The sequence below is a fragment of the Orbicella faveolata genome, unplaced genomic scaffold (genome assembly GCF_042242905.1).
Source record: "Orbicella faveolata isolate gen_17 unplaced genomic scaffold, um_ofav_v1 contig_13, whole genome shotgun sequence".
Taxonomy (NCBI): Eukaryota; Metazoa; Cnidaria; class Anthozoa; order Scleractinia; family Merulinidae; genus Orbicella; species Orbicella faveolata.
The window spans coordinates 27,064,880-27,081,029 of NW_028301540.1; the positions used below are offsets into that span (position 1 = coordinate 27,064,880).

Consider the following 16,150-nt stretch of genomic DNA (forward strand, 5'->3'; position numbering starts at 1 on the left):
GAAGAACCAGTGAATACGTCACTAAAAAAATTATAAGAACTACCAGACTTCTTTGTAGAATTCGTTATGTTGATCAATCGCTTTTGGTAATGTTATACAACAGTTTAATTTATCCGTACCTGCACTACGGGAATATTGTTTGGGCCTAAACTATCCGGCACAAGGTTAGATAAATTGTTTAAACAACAAAAGAAGATATTAACAGTCATAATTTTCTCGTCATACTCTGCACCATCTCTTCCGCTTTTTACTGGCTTAGGTCTTTTGAATATTTTTTAAATAAATGATTTTCTTATTGGTTCCTTCAGTTTCAGCCTTAATAATAAGGTACTCCCATTCTATTTTAATGACTTTTGCATAGAAAATTCACGAGTCCATGAACATAATACAGGAGAGTCGAAGCATCCGCATTCGATCTTTCGCCGAACCAATTATGGTCAATTCTCTACAAGAAACAAGATAATTGAAATCTGGAATAGAATACCCTTAAATATAAAAAATTCTTCACCTATAAAACTATTCAACAGGAGATTGAAACAGTTGATCCAATCATAGACTAGGGATAGTTCAATAGAAATACAATTAAAATTTATTTATGTGTAAGAAATAGAAAACACGTATCGTGTTTCTATTAAGTTATAGAAACAAGAAGAAGTTTGGGAGAACGAGAAATGTTGTCAGTGGGAACACGAGCCGCAGGCAAGTGTTTCCACAGCTTTTTCGAGTTCTCCCAAACTTTCACGAGTGTTTCTATAACTCGATAGAAACATGGAGAACATGTTTTCTATTTCTTTTAGAAAACACCGCGACGAAAAAAAAGGAAAACAAATTGTTAACTTTGATTATCAAAATGTAAATTCTCTTTGCTCGCGCCATCATTACGTCGACAGCTCGTGCTAGTTCTGTGTTTCAATCGAGTTATAGAAACACGATTTTTAACCAATCAGCGCGCATATTTTCTTAGGGCTGTTTTCTAAAATTACATGTATGAGATCAGATAATTTTATTGTAATTATCTGTAAAATGCTGATTTCACTGTTACCTTCTGAATGAATATATGGTTTTTATTTAGAACTAACCAATGTAAAGGGAGACTACTTTGTAAAAAGCCTGTAAGGGTTTCTTTAGTCTTCCTCCCAAAGCAATTTTATATGTAGCACTATTCAATATGTACTTTTTTGATTATGGTAAATAAAATAAACTGTTCCAACATCAAAATAACGTGATCGTATGAGAATAAGATGTACGTCACCTCTTGATGATGCAGCAGTACAAAGTTCAATAACGCGTCACGGCTAATTTCACAATTGTCCTACTGTAGCATATATAAATCGATTAGCTACTACGATTTCTACTACTGTCGCTACAACCGTCGCTGGCTCGTGAATGTTGTTCTGGCAAATTTCTCTACTGAGAGCAGCGGGAAAAGGGTACGTTACCACCATCAGCAGCAATTATGTTCACACAGCTAGTGTACTGAATCGGTAGTTCGTTACTATAATGTACTAAGTCGGTATCAACGATTGAAATTTTGTGAGGTTTGCTTGGGCAATTTGATATTTGAATGTAAACAAAGAGAGGTCTCAGCTGAATTCTTCATTTTAGGCTTGCGTCTACAGAGTACACTGTGCAGATTTGAACAATACTGATATTAAAAGAGGATGGAGGTTTTGGAGCAGACGTCTTTGGAATTCCTCGCTCATCCTGCTGCCATCGCGTCGCTTGTACTCCTGGTAGCGTTGTTTCTCTACTGGTATGGAACGCGAGGCTTCGCAGCTCTCAAGATACTCAACGTCCCTGGTCCCAAACCTATTCCGTTCATCGGGAACTTTCTTGAAGCGAGGAAATATGATGGTCTGCATCTCATGCATCTCGACTACCTTAAGAAGTACGGGAAAGTTTATACCCTCTGTATGGGGGGCAAACCTTCGCTCGTCGTTGCAGATCCAGAGTTGTTGAAGCAGATAATGATCAAAGACTTTCCAAACTTTCGCAATCGCTACATAATTCAAAGGGAGGGTGTCTTCGACAAAGGGGTCTTAAATGCAAGGGACGAAACCTGGAAGCGAATCCGTAACACGCTGACGCCCACCTTTAGCGCCGGAAAGATGAAGCTGATGGTGCCATTGATTGAGAAGTCGTGTGACACGCTCATGGACAAACTTGGGAAAATTGCTGATTCAGGCGAGTAACGAAACACTTTTCAGCTTTATCTGCTTTTACCTTCACCATGTAAAGCAAAATGACTAACTGATCGATAGTTACATAGCGACATTAGTACCGTAATCTGCCTTTGCATGCTTCGGGGATGTCACGCAACGCTCCCCCTAAAAAAACTCCCAACGCCCCAAAGAAACTCCCAACGGAACTCCTAACGCCCCAAAGAAACTCCCAACGGAACTCCTAACGCCCCAAAGAAGCTTAAGGTGAAGGTACAACCCGTGTGGACTGAAGAGAATTGAAGAGAATTGAAGGGAATGACACAGAACGAAAAAAAAAGGAATGCACATGGGAATCCTTTTTCTTGTTCCAGTTGATGCCGGTTGTAATTCAATGTAAATAAACTCAAAACTCCTAAATGGCACTACAAGAAGTAGTTTGTGTCCCCCACCTTTTAATCACCAGCTATTTAGCCATGTCTGCATCTTTAATGATCCATTCACAACAGATTCAAATCACAACCAAATGAAAAAACACAATTCACAAGCAGCTTAAAGAGGAAGGTGGTCAGATAGATAATATTTTTAAGCAAGTTCTTTCAGAGGGAGTTTTCTGTATTCAGTTCAATATTCAAGCATGAATTCCAGCAAATTTTTATTCTTGAAAGACACAAAAAGCACATCACTGAAACATATTAGAGAAGTATATTTGCAAAGCTCTCATGTGAGAATTTAATAAAACTGGTAATAGTTATCACTAAATCTGCCCCCGCTTTCTTTTATTTCTGCTGATTGAAAACAATAATATTGAATATTTCTGTATGAACTAAATATTTTATTTTTTATTTTGGTAAACTATATCACTCATACTGTTCCAGTAACTTAGGCATCTTACCATGAATATGATCCAAACAATCAACTAAGTTCACTAAACCAACACATTCTGTTTAACTCATTCTATCCCATGATATTCTTTACATAATACTCTCACGAAGCATTTACAGCAGAGCAGTTTACCATATTTCGTTAGAATGGACGCAAAAAGGTTGCATTGCCTTCATGGAAACTGATACTGATTTCTTTTACAAAAATTGCACTCAGTAGAACTTTATAGCGAAAAAAGGTTAAAAATCTATAGCGAAACAAAAAATTAAGTCAAACTACTCTGCTGTTACAATTTGATACTGAAACAAACCATTTGTCTTGATAAACGAGCAAACGTATCTCGAAAGCAGAGCGGAGGTCGATTTTTTTCCCGAGACGTAAACAGAAGTATCGCGTTACAGTCACCATGTATGCAAATTAGAGTAAAGCTTTTTGACCTCAACGAAAACGCTGCAAAACAATTGCATTTACATTTGGATCGTTGCAAAGTCACCCAACCGTCACATGAGCTCTACGCCACGTAGGATTACTCAATACAAATAAGCAATCCGAATAACCGAGATGCCAAAGGTAAAACTGGCGATCGGAAGGGTATTTAACACTGACCTCGAATTTCTAGTTTACCTCAGAATTTCTTACGATACCTTCTGAGTTGTTTTTCTCCCAAAATCCATCTTCAGCATCTTTGAAATCGTTTTCAATTTGACCTAGATGAGAATCTCGGCCATTTCGAAGCGAATTCATTTGATCGCGCTAAAATCGTCATGCAGGCCATATTGCTGCATATTATAATTGGAGAGTATTTTTTGACCTTGAAATGCTGCTCGAAGATGGCGAAACGCGAACTCGTGGTTACAAGAACCTTGAAATGCTGCTAGAAGATGGCGAAACGCGAACTCGTGGCTACTAAAACCTTGAAATCTATGGTTGGCCATTCGTTTCAAAATTACGACAGGATATACGCGGGTTTTTCTGCCGCGTATACTTGTTTACATACGTTACGTATGGGCTTTAAGCTCATATATACAACAATTTAGATCGCGTATATACGCATTTTTAAAGGGCCACATATTTGCGTAAATTCAAGCGCGGAGATATGCGAAATAAATGCCCAAATATACGCGTCCTACAAGGACCCATATATACGCGTGCTAAAATGCGCGTATATGCGGGTCTCGTAAATTACGTCTTATATGCCAGCACGAAATGTGCCTTTTAAGAGAATGACTGTTCGTGTATGACAGCAATGAAAATTACTTTAACTAGGAATCGTGAAGAATCGTGTAGAAAAAGTTATGCGTGTTTTGAAGGACAGTTCAATATTTCATCCTAACGCTAATCGTCGTGAAGTTGCTGTGGATTACTCTGTACATCATTTAGTGGCCTGCGTAGCTTGGCGGTTTTTAGGCAATTTGAACGCTAAGAAAGCGGCGAAGCCGCGATAACGAGCGCCAAATGCGGCGTAGCCATGAGGAGCCTGGGGGTTCCTGCTCGTTTTCGCGGCTTTGTCGCTTTTTGCGCTCGCGCTCAAATTGCTTAAAAAATTGCTAAACCGCCAAGCTACGCAGGCTAATCCTTTAGTTGACTCATTGGACAGAGGTACCAAGACGAATGCTGAGAGGATACGGCCTCTAGAATCGCTGGTGAGACAAATGCAATACTTACTACTTAGACGGGAAATGTTTGGCTTAAGAGCAATTTCATGCACCTCAGTGTACTCCCATTAGGGCCTTGCCAACTGTATCAGCCTCTAATGGAAGAGTGGGTCTTCCAGCCTATGATATATCAATACCTCAAGGGGAGTTTTTGGAAACAGACTGTGATTTTAGTGTAAGTCCTATTGGGTCTTCACCAGATATTTCATCTGGTTGGGTGTTATCATCAAATGTGTCCCTGACAGCTAGTATTTCCAGTGTTACATATATCTTTTAAAATCACTGCGTTTACCCATATTGGTTGTGCCTACAGCATGGTTATTCCATGCCTCAACTAGAAGGTTTAACTGGTTGTTAATTCTGGAAAGAAATATGTAATACAAACAGAACAGATCGATTATGTTGGTCGATTCCAGGATGCCATTTTCTTCCATCTGGTAGAACAGAGTGTAGTAGAACTGACCGACTCCAATGAAGACTTCTCTCCAGAGACGCTCAATTCACTGGTTGTGTACAGACAACCCAGCAATTTTGCTTCCCCTATTAAATGTCCTGTGCCATAGCATAGCTCTCCCTACATCTAAATTTTCATCCCCTTCGTCTGAACACACTCTAGAGGGCAATCCATAACTTTGCACAGCAGCTAAGAACAGAGCGAGCCCAGTCGCAGCAGAATTGTTTGTTGCACAACTTAAAGTCTAAAGCCCTGTCAAAACCACCATGTATTACAAACCTCCAACTGATAAGGCAGTGTAGTCCATCAATGTGCCAGAGAGAATTAGGTCCCCTGACGCTGTCAACGGGCCTTGTGATGGTAATGAACCACCTCAAATCAGACCCTGCTGGGTCAGTTTGAAAAAAACTTTCCCTTACACGCTGATGATGAACATACTTCGCAAATGACCCTGCATGATACTGATACCAGAATTGGAAAACCCACGTCAGTCTTATTTCTCGAGTCATCAGGGCCGGGTTGTTCGAAAGCCGATTAATGCTAACCCGGATTAAAAGTTAACCTAAATATCAATTTTTCTCTATAAAAATGTTTTCCACTGCTTATGCTTTATGTAGTTTGGGATTACTCAAGTTCAAAACTGAACTGCAAACATTTCCCATCTATGTAGCAAGTATTGAATTTGTCTCACCAGCAATTCAAGAGGCAGAATTCTCTCAGCATTCGCTTGGGCACCTCTGTCCTAAACGGTGAACAGAATCCACAGCAACTTCACGCTGAACGATCAAGTTCTCTGCCATGTTACGATTAGCGTGAGGATAAAATCTTGAACAGTCATTCAAAACACGCATAACTGTTTCTAGAAGTTCATTCACTGGGGGAGCTGCAGTAACACATTAAATAGCAGATAGACCAAGACAAGCCATTTCGCCACTGCCGCCATATTGACGATTCCTAGTTAAAGTAATTTTCATTGCTATCATACACGAACAGCCATTCTCTTAAAAGGCACATTTCGTGCTGGGATATAAGACGTAATTTACGAGACCCGCATATACGCGCATTTTAGCACGCGTATATATGGGACCTTGTAGAACGCGTATATTTGGGCATTTATTTCGCATATCTCCGCGCTTGAATTTACGCAAATATGTGGCCCTTTAAAAATGCGTATATATGCGATCTAAATGGTCGTATATATGAGCTTAAAGCCCATACGTAACGTATGTAAACAAGTATACGCGGCAGAAAAACCCGCGTATACCCTGTCGTAATTTTGAAACGAATGGCCACCCATAGAAATCAAGAATTTCATGTACCCGACACCATTCCAGCCGTTTTGTGAGCCCGCGTTCCTTGCCCCACATTACCCGAGACCACAGTGCGCGCCTACTTTCATCAAAGTAGAGAACGCTTCACATACTACCAACACATTTCTTACTTTTATATGTATACATGCGGTGAATCCTAGGGTGCCTCCTCGGGATTTGACCTCTGGGCCAAAACCCTGCGGGGGCAATTACCATGACAATTATTATGAATTTAGTTGCATGATCTGGTACTTGTGTTTCTTCTGTTTTAAACAATTCATTAGATGTCTTTTATCAAACGTTTAAATTATGGTTTATAAAATAACTGAGCTACTACGCGCGCTCTCACTGGTCGATAGGTGTGTTAAGATGAGGGTATGTAAACATGGTTGTGACGTTTAAGAGTCGCGCGTATTTTTGAGAATTATTTTATAAAAGCAATAGGGTACTTTTTCCGTGTTTATATAGCCTCATCTAAACACTCGGGGGTTGGGAGAATTCTCGAAAGTTATGCAAACCCTCGACTACGTCTCGGGTTTGTATATATAACTGTCTCGAATTCTCCGAACCCTTCTCGTGTTTAGATGAGGCTATGCAAACACGGAAAAAGTGTTCTATAGCTTAAATACTGTACAAAGTAAAAACCCTCCAGTAAGAACTTAGATTTTAAGACCCTGCTAGGCTAAAATTTGCCAGTTAGAGCCCCTCTGTACAAGAACCTGTTTAGCCTAAAATTTCAAACAAGTTCTTATTTTCTAAATCATAGGTAACTTATAGGTAATTTGATTAAAGGAATAAGCTGAAAACCACTAAATTTGAAAGCTTAACTGAAATTATTTTCTTAAGAAAATAAGAACCCATTTAAGAACCTAAGGAGCCTAAATGTTTGTTGGATACCATTTATGTAAGAGCCTGTTTAGCCTAACTTGGGAAAATGCAGGTTCTTGCTCGTGGGTTTTTACTGTACTTGACAGCCAGGAAAGGTTGCCACAAGTGTGGTGGTCTATATGCAAATTATCTCTTCTGTATCTTGTTTGTTTGAATACAGCTGATATTTGTTTACCCTGTTGCTTGGTTTCTGATGTAAAATATGACCAAAAGGGTCATTTTAATGTGATCTACACAGTTGTGTTGCCGTGATCAAGTATTGAATGTTGTTTTGGTTCAGTCACTACATGTTTGGTGTAACATACTGACATATTACAACATAAATAACATAAATCTGGAAGGATTCCAACATCCCTGGTCGTTGCTAGTGAAACGGTGTTAAAGGCATTGGGAGCGTTTCTGTTGATGGTCTTATCGATAATGGTGATAAAAGTAGCTTCTTCTAGAAAAAAACATACCCAATTGAAGATTACCATGCAGAAACCATACCCCCAAAACATTCCTTCACAGCGAAAACTGCTGAAAAAAATACTAAATTTATTAATTTGTTGTAACATACATGTTTTATTTTACAGATCAAAGAGTGGATATGTTGGACTGGTTCAGCAAGCTCACGCTCGAAGTGATTTTATGCACTGCTTTTGGTGTGGACGCCAACATTCAGCTGGGAGAAAATACGGAAATGTTGGAGAATGCGAAAGCACTGTTCCAAACCCCGGGTATCCTCCGACAGTTAGCCCGCCTGCCATTTGGCAAAGCATTCCTTAAGCTGATGGCATATCTATCCGGCAACAAACCGCTTTATTTTCAAGGTGTTGCGAAAGAGATCATAAAATCCCGGCGCCAGCAGGGGCTGACAGGACGGAAAGACTTGCTCCATCTCATGATGATCGCCAACGAAGAGACCACGGTGGAAGGAGTCAGCAAACTTTCCGATGAAGAGATTGTAGCCCAAGCAATCCTCTTCCTTCTGGCTGGTTACGAAACGTCAAGCAACACGTTGTCGTTCACTCTGTACTACTTGGCCGTGAATCCAGATGTGCAAGACAAGCTGAGGAAAGAGATCACGGAAGCCATGGAGTCCAATGCCAAGATGCCATTGTACGAAGTGGCGCAGAGTATCGAGTACCTTGATTGCGTCATCATGGAGGCTCAACGCCTGTATCCGCCGGCTGCACAAGTCAACAGAGAATGCTCTGAAGATTATGACCTGAATGGAATCCACATTCCAGCTGGAACGGAGATAGTGATTCCAATATATGCTCTCCACCATGACCCTGATGCATGGCAAGACCCCGAGAAATTCGACCCCGAGAGATTTCGCGGCCCCGCCAAGGACGCTCGCCATGCCTTTCAGTTCCTACCGTTTGGTGCTGGGCCCAGGAACTGCATCGGGATGAGGTTCGCCCTGATGGAGATCAAGATCGCACTGGTGAGAATTTTGACGAAGTATAAGTTTGTGCAGTCACCGGAGACACAAGTACCGCTGATTATACACCCTGGCGGTACCCTGAGTGCAAAAGGCGGCGTTAGAGTTCGGGTGGAAACTGTAATTTAAACTGAATCGGTTAGTGTAATCTATGCATAAAAAAAATGATTTGCGAAGGTGCAAACTGAAAGATAAAAACACATTTTCATAGTGGTCTAACATATATTCCTAGAAAGCTACAGCTGTTAAAAAGAAATGCCTGTCTCTCCTTGTAAAGCTAAAATTCAAATTCAGCAGGAGGTGAGGAAAGTAGGACAAGCCAAGCCCCTTTTCGAGAGAAGCTTAGCATTGAACTACTTTTTCGTTAGTGTAATGTAAGAAAACACGATTACCAAGTTACCTGACATAGTTTTGTCTTGGAGAATAATTTATTGTTTAGGCAGTGTTGTGTAAAAGTCGCGCCTTTTCGTCAGAAATAAAGTTTATCTATAAACGCACGTTATCTTATTACCTTGATTATTTTGACCTCTTTGGTCAGCTTAAAACATTATAATGTGACATCCAAAATATACTAATCTCGGCTACATAAATGAGCTAGAGCAGCAGTAAGCTTATATAAAACGCCAGGAATATGCTGCTCAGGTTTAAAGAATCCTCCCCCTCCCCCAAACGCCTTCTCAAAACTCATGAATAATTCGACAGGTGTTAACATAGGAAATCATGACCGTCACGATGTTTCATGTGAATATCTGATCTTAATTCGCATAGCTTTTTACGATTTTATTTCTCCGTTTTCTCCTTAGTTTTAGTTTCGATTGAGAAGATATATCAATCAGGACCGTGTTTAACCGTATTTCTAAATACCTCGAAGTTCGTCAAAAATACTCCCCTGTACGTCGTATTTTCAACTCTCTTTTCGGTGTTTGGATGTCGGATCTCAATTCGCATAGATTTTACGATTTTATTTCTCTGTTTTCCCCTCAGTTTTAGTTTCGATTGAGAAGATATATCAATCAGGACCGTGTTAAACCACATTTCCGAACACTTCGAAGTTCGTTAAAAATACTCCCCTGCGCGTCTTATTTTCAACTCTCCTGTCGATGTTTGGAATGTGATCAAACACGGTCTTTTGTTTTTGATGTAATATATCGAACACGAGAGACAGAGTCTCATCGGGATATCCAAACACCGAGAAGAAAGTTAAAAATACGACCTTCCTTACGATGCACAGACAGAATTGTTGAACTTAAATGAAGCTGTGTGACAGATCAAATATTTTTACCGAACATGAAGGAAACTAATTCTTCATTTAGCCCGCTGATCTGCCTACAAATGCGATACTTGGTGGATGACAGCCCTGGCCATTGATCCATGCACTTCCTCTTACTGAAAACAGACAACTCTCGACAACGGAATCTAGCAACAAGACGACCAAAAGGAGTCCTTAAGCTCCTTTATGAATTTTTACTCAAACATGTCATGGCCGTTATCCGCATAGGGTTCTTAAAACAACGGTGATTTAGTTATTAATTATACTCTGACCAGACGTCTGCATTTGACTTTATTTGTAGAATTGACCAAGGAAGCTTATAAGATCGAACAGGCAATTTCAGAGTAACAAAGATGATGACAGTGACAGAGGCAGTGACAGTGAGAGAGACAAAGTGTCGGCTACAAACAGTGACAATGGGAGTGTCATCAACAGCAACAGTGACATTGACAAGACAATGACAGTGACAATGGTAGTGACCACAGAGAGAGAGACAGAGAGACAGAGAGACAGAGAGACAGAGAGAGGGGCAGTGTACGTGGAGGTGACAATGACAATGTCCGAGATAGCGAGGAATGACAATGGCATCGACAGGAGTAGTGACATTAAAGATAGCGACGGTTACACTAAAAGTCTGACAGTGGCAATAAGAGTGGCAATGACCTAGACATTGACAACGAAAACGTGTTAGGAGAGGATTTACCGTTTTTCCGGTCATTCTTCATTTAACCACGTTCGGAGTTTCTTACTCTCACTCGGATTTTATTCAAACTGAACTGTGTGTTGTCTTTTTTTTTTCGAATTTCGCTTTAGCTGCGTTGTTTTTATATATATTCATTTTAGAAATTGAACCTTATACCTTTGTACAAATTGCTCTTCATAATTTTTTTGTTCGATATTCGCACTGGGGCCAAGTACGTTCCTTTTATGGGGAGGTTCTCGCTGTTTTCCGTCACTTAGTGCAACGAAGAAATTACGGAAGAAAGCAGAATTTTTAAGTAAGGATCACGAACTTTGAAAAGAATAATTTAAGAATCTTTTGCCGTTTCCATAGGTGGGTGTATTTACTTAACTAGCAACATTACATCCTCGACATTAACGAGTGCGGAATATGTGAGCCTGCTCGCAGGCAAAAAAATGGTTTTATTAGACTTCTCCTCCTGTCATCGCCTTGTCGCTAACAGCTTCGCCTCTTTACTAATTAAATAAATCGGACCAATTAAATTTGAGCGGAAAATCATATTTTTTTATCTTTGGGTTCATATGCGATATGTATACGATACGATAACTTTCTTTATACACGGGTTTCCATCAGTCTATTTATGATAATTGGCTAGCTACCTATCTCCCTGACGTCAAAAACAGAATATAAATTCCTCCAAAAAATAAAAAAAGGTACTATAATAAAGTGTATTATCGTTTGTCTCACGATGTAGTCACTTGAGATGTAGATCGCGACGTTTCGACTGCTTACTGCCAGTCTTCTTCAGGCGATAGGGTCGACTGATTGCAAGGTACTGCTTTTCATGAAGGCTGTGTAGAAAAAATTTACTTAAAACTGTGGTGACTTAGTTTAGTCTTGAACTCGGTTGATGAAGTTGCTTGTCTTAGTTCTATAGGTGCGTTATTTCCCAACTGAGCTCCACTGTCCACTCCACTGTCCACTCCACTGTCCACTCCACTGTCCACTCCACTGTCATACCTGATATGAAATATATTTACACTAACTTATTACACTACACTAACTTAGATTACACTAACTTATTCAGCTTAAGGTGGCCGAACACAGTTTTCAAGAGCCTATGCCTAATTCACCATTACTTTTAAGCTATTTATGCTTTGGCGCTCGTTTTTTGCAAGAGTCAAGGTTAACCACAGAAAAGTTTATTCTCGCATTTTGGCTAAGGTGTGTGCTGTTGCCATGGCAACGGGGCTGGTTAAAAACAAGGCTTAAAAAATGGTTTTTGTTTATTTTAAAAAAATCCAGTCGTTAGATTTTTTTCATCTTTTGCCCACTACGAATTGACATTAAATCCCTTCTTTCAACACTGTTCTAATAAAATTTTGACATAGGCGATTTTCGTAATTCGCCGTAAATCGTTTTCACCGCATGTTCTGTATTATTAAAAATTCCCTATGTCAAAATTCAGAATTTTTGCGATAGATCATTCACGTGGTTTCTGAACTATTTTTTTGCCAAATTTCTTGAAATTCTAACGACTGGATCGTCAGAAATCCGCATGTTTCTGCAAAAGCAATCGGTCTCAATTTTTCGAGCAACTACGCATGCGCTGCATTTAACTGGGTTCTTTCGGTAACAAAGAGAAAGCTGAGAATTGCTGGTTTCTTTGCGTCGTTACCTTTTCTAACATATCTTTGCAATAAAAGACTAAAACCATCAATACACTGCGTTCAATAATAGAGAAAAAATAACACAGATGGTGCGGGTGTTGAGTAAATAAAATGATCGCTCTTTGCAATCCTTGTGCGCGCGCTCAATTGCATCAGCAAAAGCGCGCGCGAAAACTGTGTTCGGCCACCTTAAATTACAGTTTCCACCCGAACCCTAACGCCATCTTTTGCACTCAGACTAGCACCAGGGTGTATAATTAGCGGTACTTGTGTCTCTGGTGACTGCACGAACTTATACTTCGTCAAGACTCTAATCAAGGCGATCTTGATCTCCATCAGGGCGAACCTCATCCCGATGCAGTTCCTTGGCCCAGCACCAAACGGTAGGAACTGAAAGGCATGGCGAGCGTCCTTGGCGGGGCCGCGAAATCTCTCGGGGTCGAATTTCTCGGGGTCTTGCCATGCATCAGGGTCATGGTGGAGGGCGTATAAGGGAATCACTATCTCCATTCCTGCGGGAATGTGGATTCCATTCAGGTCATAATCTTCACGGCATTCTCGGTTGACTTGTACAGTCGCTGGATACAGACGTTGAGCCTCCATGATGACGCAATCAAGGTACTCGATACTCTGCGCCACTTCATACAATGGCATCTTGGCATTGGACTCCAAGGCTTCCATGATCTCTTTCCTCAGCTTGTCTTGCACATCTGGATTCACAGCCAAGTGGTACAGAGTGAACGACAACGTGTTGCTTGACGTTTCGTAACCAGCCAGAAGGAAGAGGATTGCTTGCGCTACAATCTCTTCATCGGAAAGTTTGCTGACCCCTTCCACAGTGGTCTCTTCGTTGGCGATCATCATGAGATGGAGCAGGTCTTTCCGTCCCGTCAGCCCCTGCTGGCGCCGGGATTTTATGATCTCTCTCGCAACACCTTGAAAATATAGCAGTTTGTCGCCGGATAGAGATGCCATCAGTCGAAGGAAAAAAACGCCAAATGGCAGGCGGGCTAGTTGTCGGACGAGAATCGGAGTTTGGAACAGTGCCTTTGCTCTTTCCAGCATTTCCGTGTCTTCTCCCAGCTGAATGTTGGCGTCCACACCAAAAGCAGTGCATAAAATTACTTCAAGCGTGAGCTTGCTGAACCAGTCCAGCATATTCACACTTTGATCTGTAAAATAAAACATGTAACTGCAAATTAATAAAAAATTGGTCTTGATTTTGATTTACAGAAATTCAGGTGATATTGAAATCGAGCTTTCCGCCTAAAGAGGACGAAAGTCGTTCGCATTTACTTTGGTTTTGCATATATAGTTCAAAAGATTCGCGCCATTTTGTCGTTTAATCACAAGTAAAACCAAAACCAATCGTGACACCCGCGCACAGGTTTTCCCGCGCTTTGCGTCGACTACATGGATTTGCCTGTCTGAATTATAGCGGAGCTCCCGCGCGCCGACGGAAGTCGCGTGAGCGGAGCCGATTGCTTAGTAAATTTGGTAACCCATCAAACCAAAAAAGAAATTGTTTCTCACGTGATTTTCCGTCCGTCCGTACGTACGCCCCTTCGTGTAAATTTATGTCAAATGTCACTCTGCAACAACCTTGTTTCCGAGCTTTTCCCTTAGAGATTGAAATGGGCGGGTTTATAGCGTACATCTTTGATATGCATTCAAGTTCCGTTTAATTGACATTTGTTAAGCAAGGAATCCGCTGATCAGTACCATGTGACCATATCGCTGGCTCGTGTTTAGAACTCATCAAGGTTACGGGTGTTTTTTTTTTAAGTGAACCACTGCCCAGGTACAGGTTTTCCATCGCAGGCTCAGCCCAGGGTAACGTATTGTGATCAGCAGTTCCGCTTTTGTTACGCTTGACTAAATTATGAGGCTATTTAAAGAGCTTTTTAAGGACATTTGAAAACTGCACTATTATCTACAACCAGTTGCAAAAATGTTGCTACACTTCGTGCAAAAAATGGCTTTACAAAAACCATAGCAGTCTCTCTTTTTACTTGTCTTCCGACGCCCGCGCCACTAGCGGCTGGCGCATCGCCCCTCGCACGTCACGCTCACACGCTCACTTGTTTCGGATTTTCGAGGAAAAGAGAGACTGGTCGCAGTCTACTAAGATTTGTACATGACATTGCTTAGCTAGCAACATTGAACAAGTTTGAAGGTGACGGGGAAGAGGGTACGCGAGATAGCCTGGTGGAGAATTATCCCTCATTAATGTAGGAGTGTATCAACTACTTTTGCAACTGTTTGCAGATGATTTCCACTCCGTACTGTGCTGGTCACGCAACGCTCCCACGCTTCCGCCCCCGAGGGCGCGTTGCGTAACATCCCAAAAAAAGGCTACGGAAGATAGGATCAGTTAGTCATTTTGTGTTACATGATGAAGTAGCAAGTAGATAAAGCAGAAAAGTATTTCGTTGCTCACCTGAATCAGCAATTTCCTCAAGTTTGTCCATGAGTGTGTCACACGATTTCTCGATCAATGGCACCATCAGCTTCATCTTTCCGGCGCTGAACGTGGGGGTCAGCGTGGTACGGATTCGCTTCCAGGTTTCGTCTTTTGCACTAAAGACGTTTACACCGAAGATTTTCGTCCTTTGAACTATGTAACGATTGCGAAAGTTTGGAAAATCTTTGATCATTATCTGCTTCAACAATTCTGGATCCGCAACGACGAGCGAAGGTTTACCCCCCATACAGAGGGTATGAACTTTCCCGTAGTTCTTAAGATAGTCGAGTTGCATGAGATGAAATCCGTTATATTTCCTTGCTTCAAGAAGGTTTCCGAAGAACGGAATAGGTTTGGGACCAGGAACGTTGAGTATCTTGAGAGCTGCGAAGCCTCGCGTTCCATACCAGTAGAGGAACAATGCTACCAGGAGTACAAGCGACGTGATGGCAGCAGGACGAGCGAGGAATTCTAAAGACGTCTGCTCCAAAAATTCCATCCTCTTTTAATATCACTATATTTCAACTCTGTACACGCAAGCCTAGAATGAAGAATTCAATTAAGAACTCTCTTTGTCTGCATTTAATTGCAAATGCCAACCTCACCATATTTCAATCGTCAGCACCGATTTAGTACATTAGTAACGAACCGATTTAGTCACGCACTGGCTATGGGAACAGATATTGCTGTTGATGGCAGTACCTTACCCTTTTTCCGCTGTTCAGGAGTAATTTTGCCAGAACAACATTCACTAGCCAGCGACAGTGCTAGTGACAGTAGTAGATAATCGAATATATATATATGCTACACTACAACTGACAATAGAATGATTGTGAAGTCATTCGTGACGGTGTCTTGTCAGACTTTGTACTGAGTGCGTCATCAGTAATCTACAAGAGGTGACGTACATTTTCTTTTCAAACGTCGCGTTATTTTAGTTTTTAGTGACTCTTATACCGGCTGTGATATGGCTTATGTCTCTAAAGATTTTCTTTCACTGATGAAACCTCAGAGCAATTACAAAGAATATTTATTTAGATTCCAAATCACCTTTTTCATACCGTCTGACCTAACCGACCCGGCACAAAACAAATATAGCTTAATTTCATCTAAAGTTAATTAATCTTACCCCCAGGGGTTACTCCCTTGTATGGGCTAAATAGATACGTGCTGCACCAAAGGGTTCGGTTTTTTAACTCTTTTGGTCTGAAAAAGGTTATAGATTTTGAACATTTTGGTCTGATAGGGTAACTTTTTCACTCTGGTAATCAACTTTATTGACGA

The 16,150-nt window shown here is 40.9% G+C and overlaps 2 protein-coding genes across 3 annotated transcripts; one reads left to right on the top strand and one right to left on the bottom strand.

Moving 5' to 3' along the window:
- The first annotated feature begins 1,287 nt into the window (after window positions 1-1,287).
- On the top strand, window positions 1,288-9,277 carry LOC110041460 (cytochrome P450 3A24-like). Its single transcript, XM_020746747.2, has 3 exons — window positions 1,288-1,430; window positions 1,606-2,184; window positions 7,927-9,277. Exons 2-3 carry the CDS (start codon window positions 1,662-1,664, stop codon window positions 8,907-8,909), a joined length of 1,506 nt encoding a protein of 501 aa, XP_020602406.2. The 5' UTR covers window positions 1,288-1,430; window positions 1,606-1,661; the 3' UTR covers window positions 8,910-9,277.
- Window positions 9,278-11,162: 1,885 nt separating this feature from the next.
- On the bottom strand, window positions 11,163-15,872 carry LOC110068096 (cytochrome P450 3A24-like). Of its 2 annotated transcripts, XM_089285245.1 has the most exons (3): window positions 15,574-15,872; window positions 14,843-15,407; window positions 11,163-13,574 (listed from the first exon to the last, which is right to left on the bottom strand). In XM_089285245.1, the coding sequence occupies exons 2-3, from the start codon at window positions 15,363-15,365 to the stop codon at window positions 12,592-12,594; spliced, it is 1,506 nt and encodes a 501-aa protein (XP_089141371.1). In that variant the 5' UTR covers window positions 15,366-15,407; window positions 15,574-15,872; the 3' UTR covers window positions 11,163-12,591. The 2 variants fall into 2 exon arrangements, with proteins under 2 accessions (XP_089141371.1, XP_089141370.1); XM_089285244.1 differs by having other exon boundaries at window positions 14,843-15,872.
- Window positions 15,873-16,150: the final 278 nt, after the last annotated feature.

What these genes read in the sequence shown, in the direction of transcription:
- LOC110041460 (XM_020746747.2), top strand. Translation starts at nt 1,662, where the DNA reads ATGGAGGTTTTGGAGCAGACGTCTTTGGAATTCCTCGCTCATCCTGCT. An exon ending in TGGGAAAATTGCTGATTCAG is followed by an intron (nt 2,185 to 7,926) that starts GCGAGTAACGAA and finishes TTTATTTTACAG; the next exon opens with ATCAAAGAGTGGATATGTTG.
- LOC110068096 (XM_089285245.1), bottom strand. Translation starts at nt 15,365, where the DNA reads ATGGAATTTTTGGAGCAGACGTCTTTAGAATTCCTCGCTCGTCCTGCT. An exon ending in TGAGGAAATTGCTGATTCAG is followed by an intron (nt 13,575 to 14,842) that starts GTGAGCAACGAA and finishes TTTATTTTACAG; the next exon opens with ATCAAAGTGTGAATATGCTG.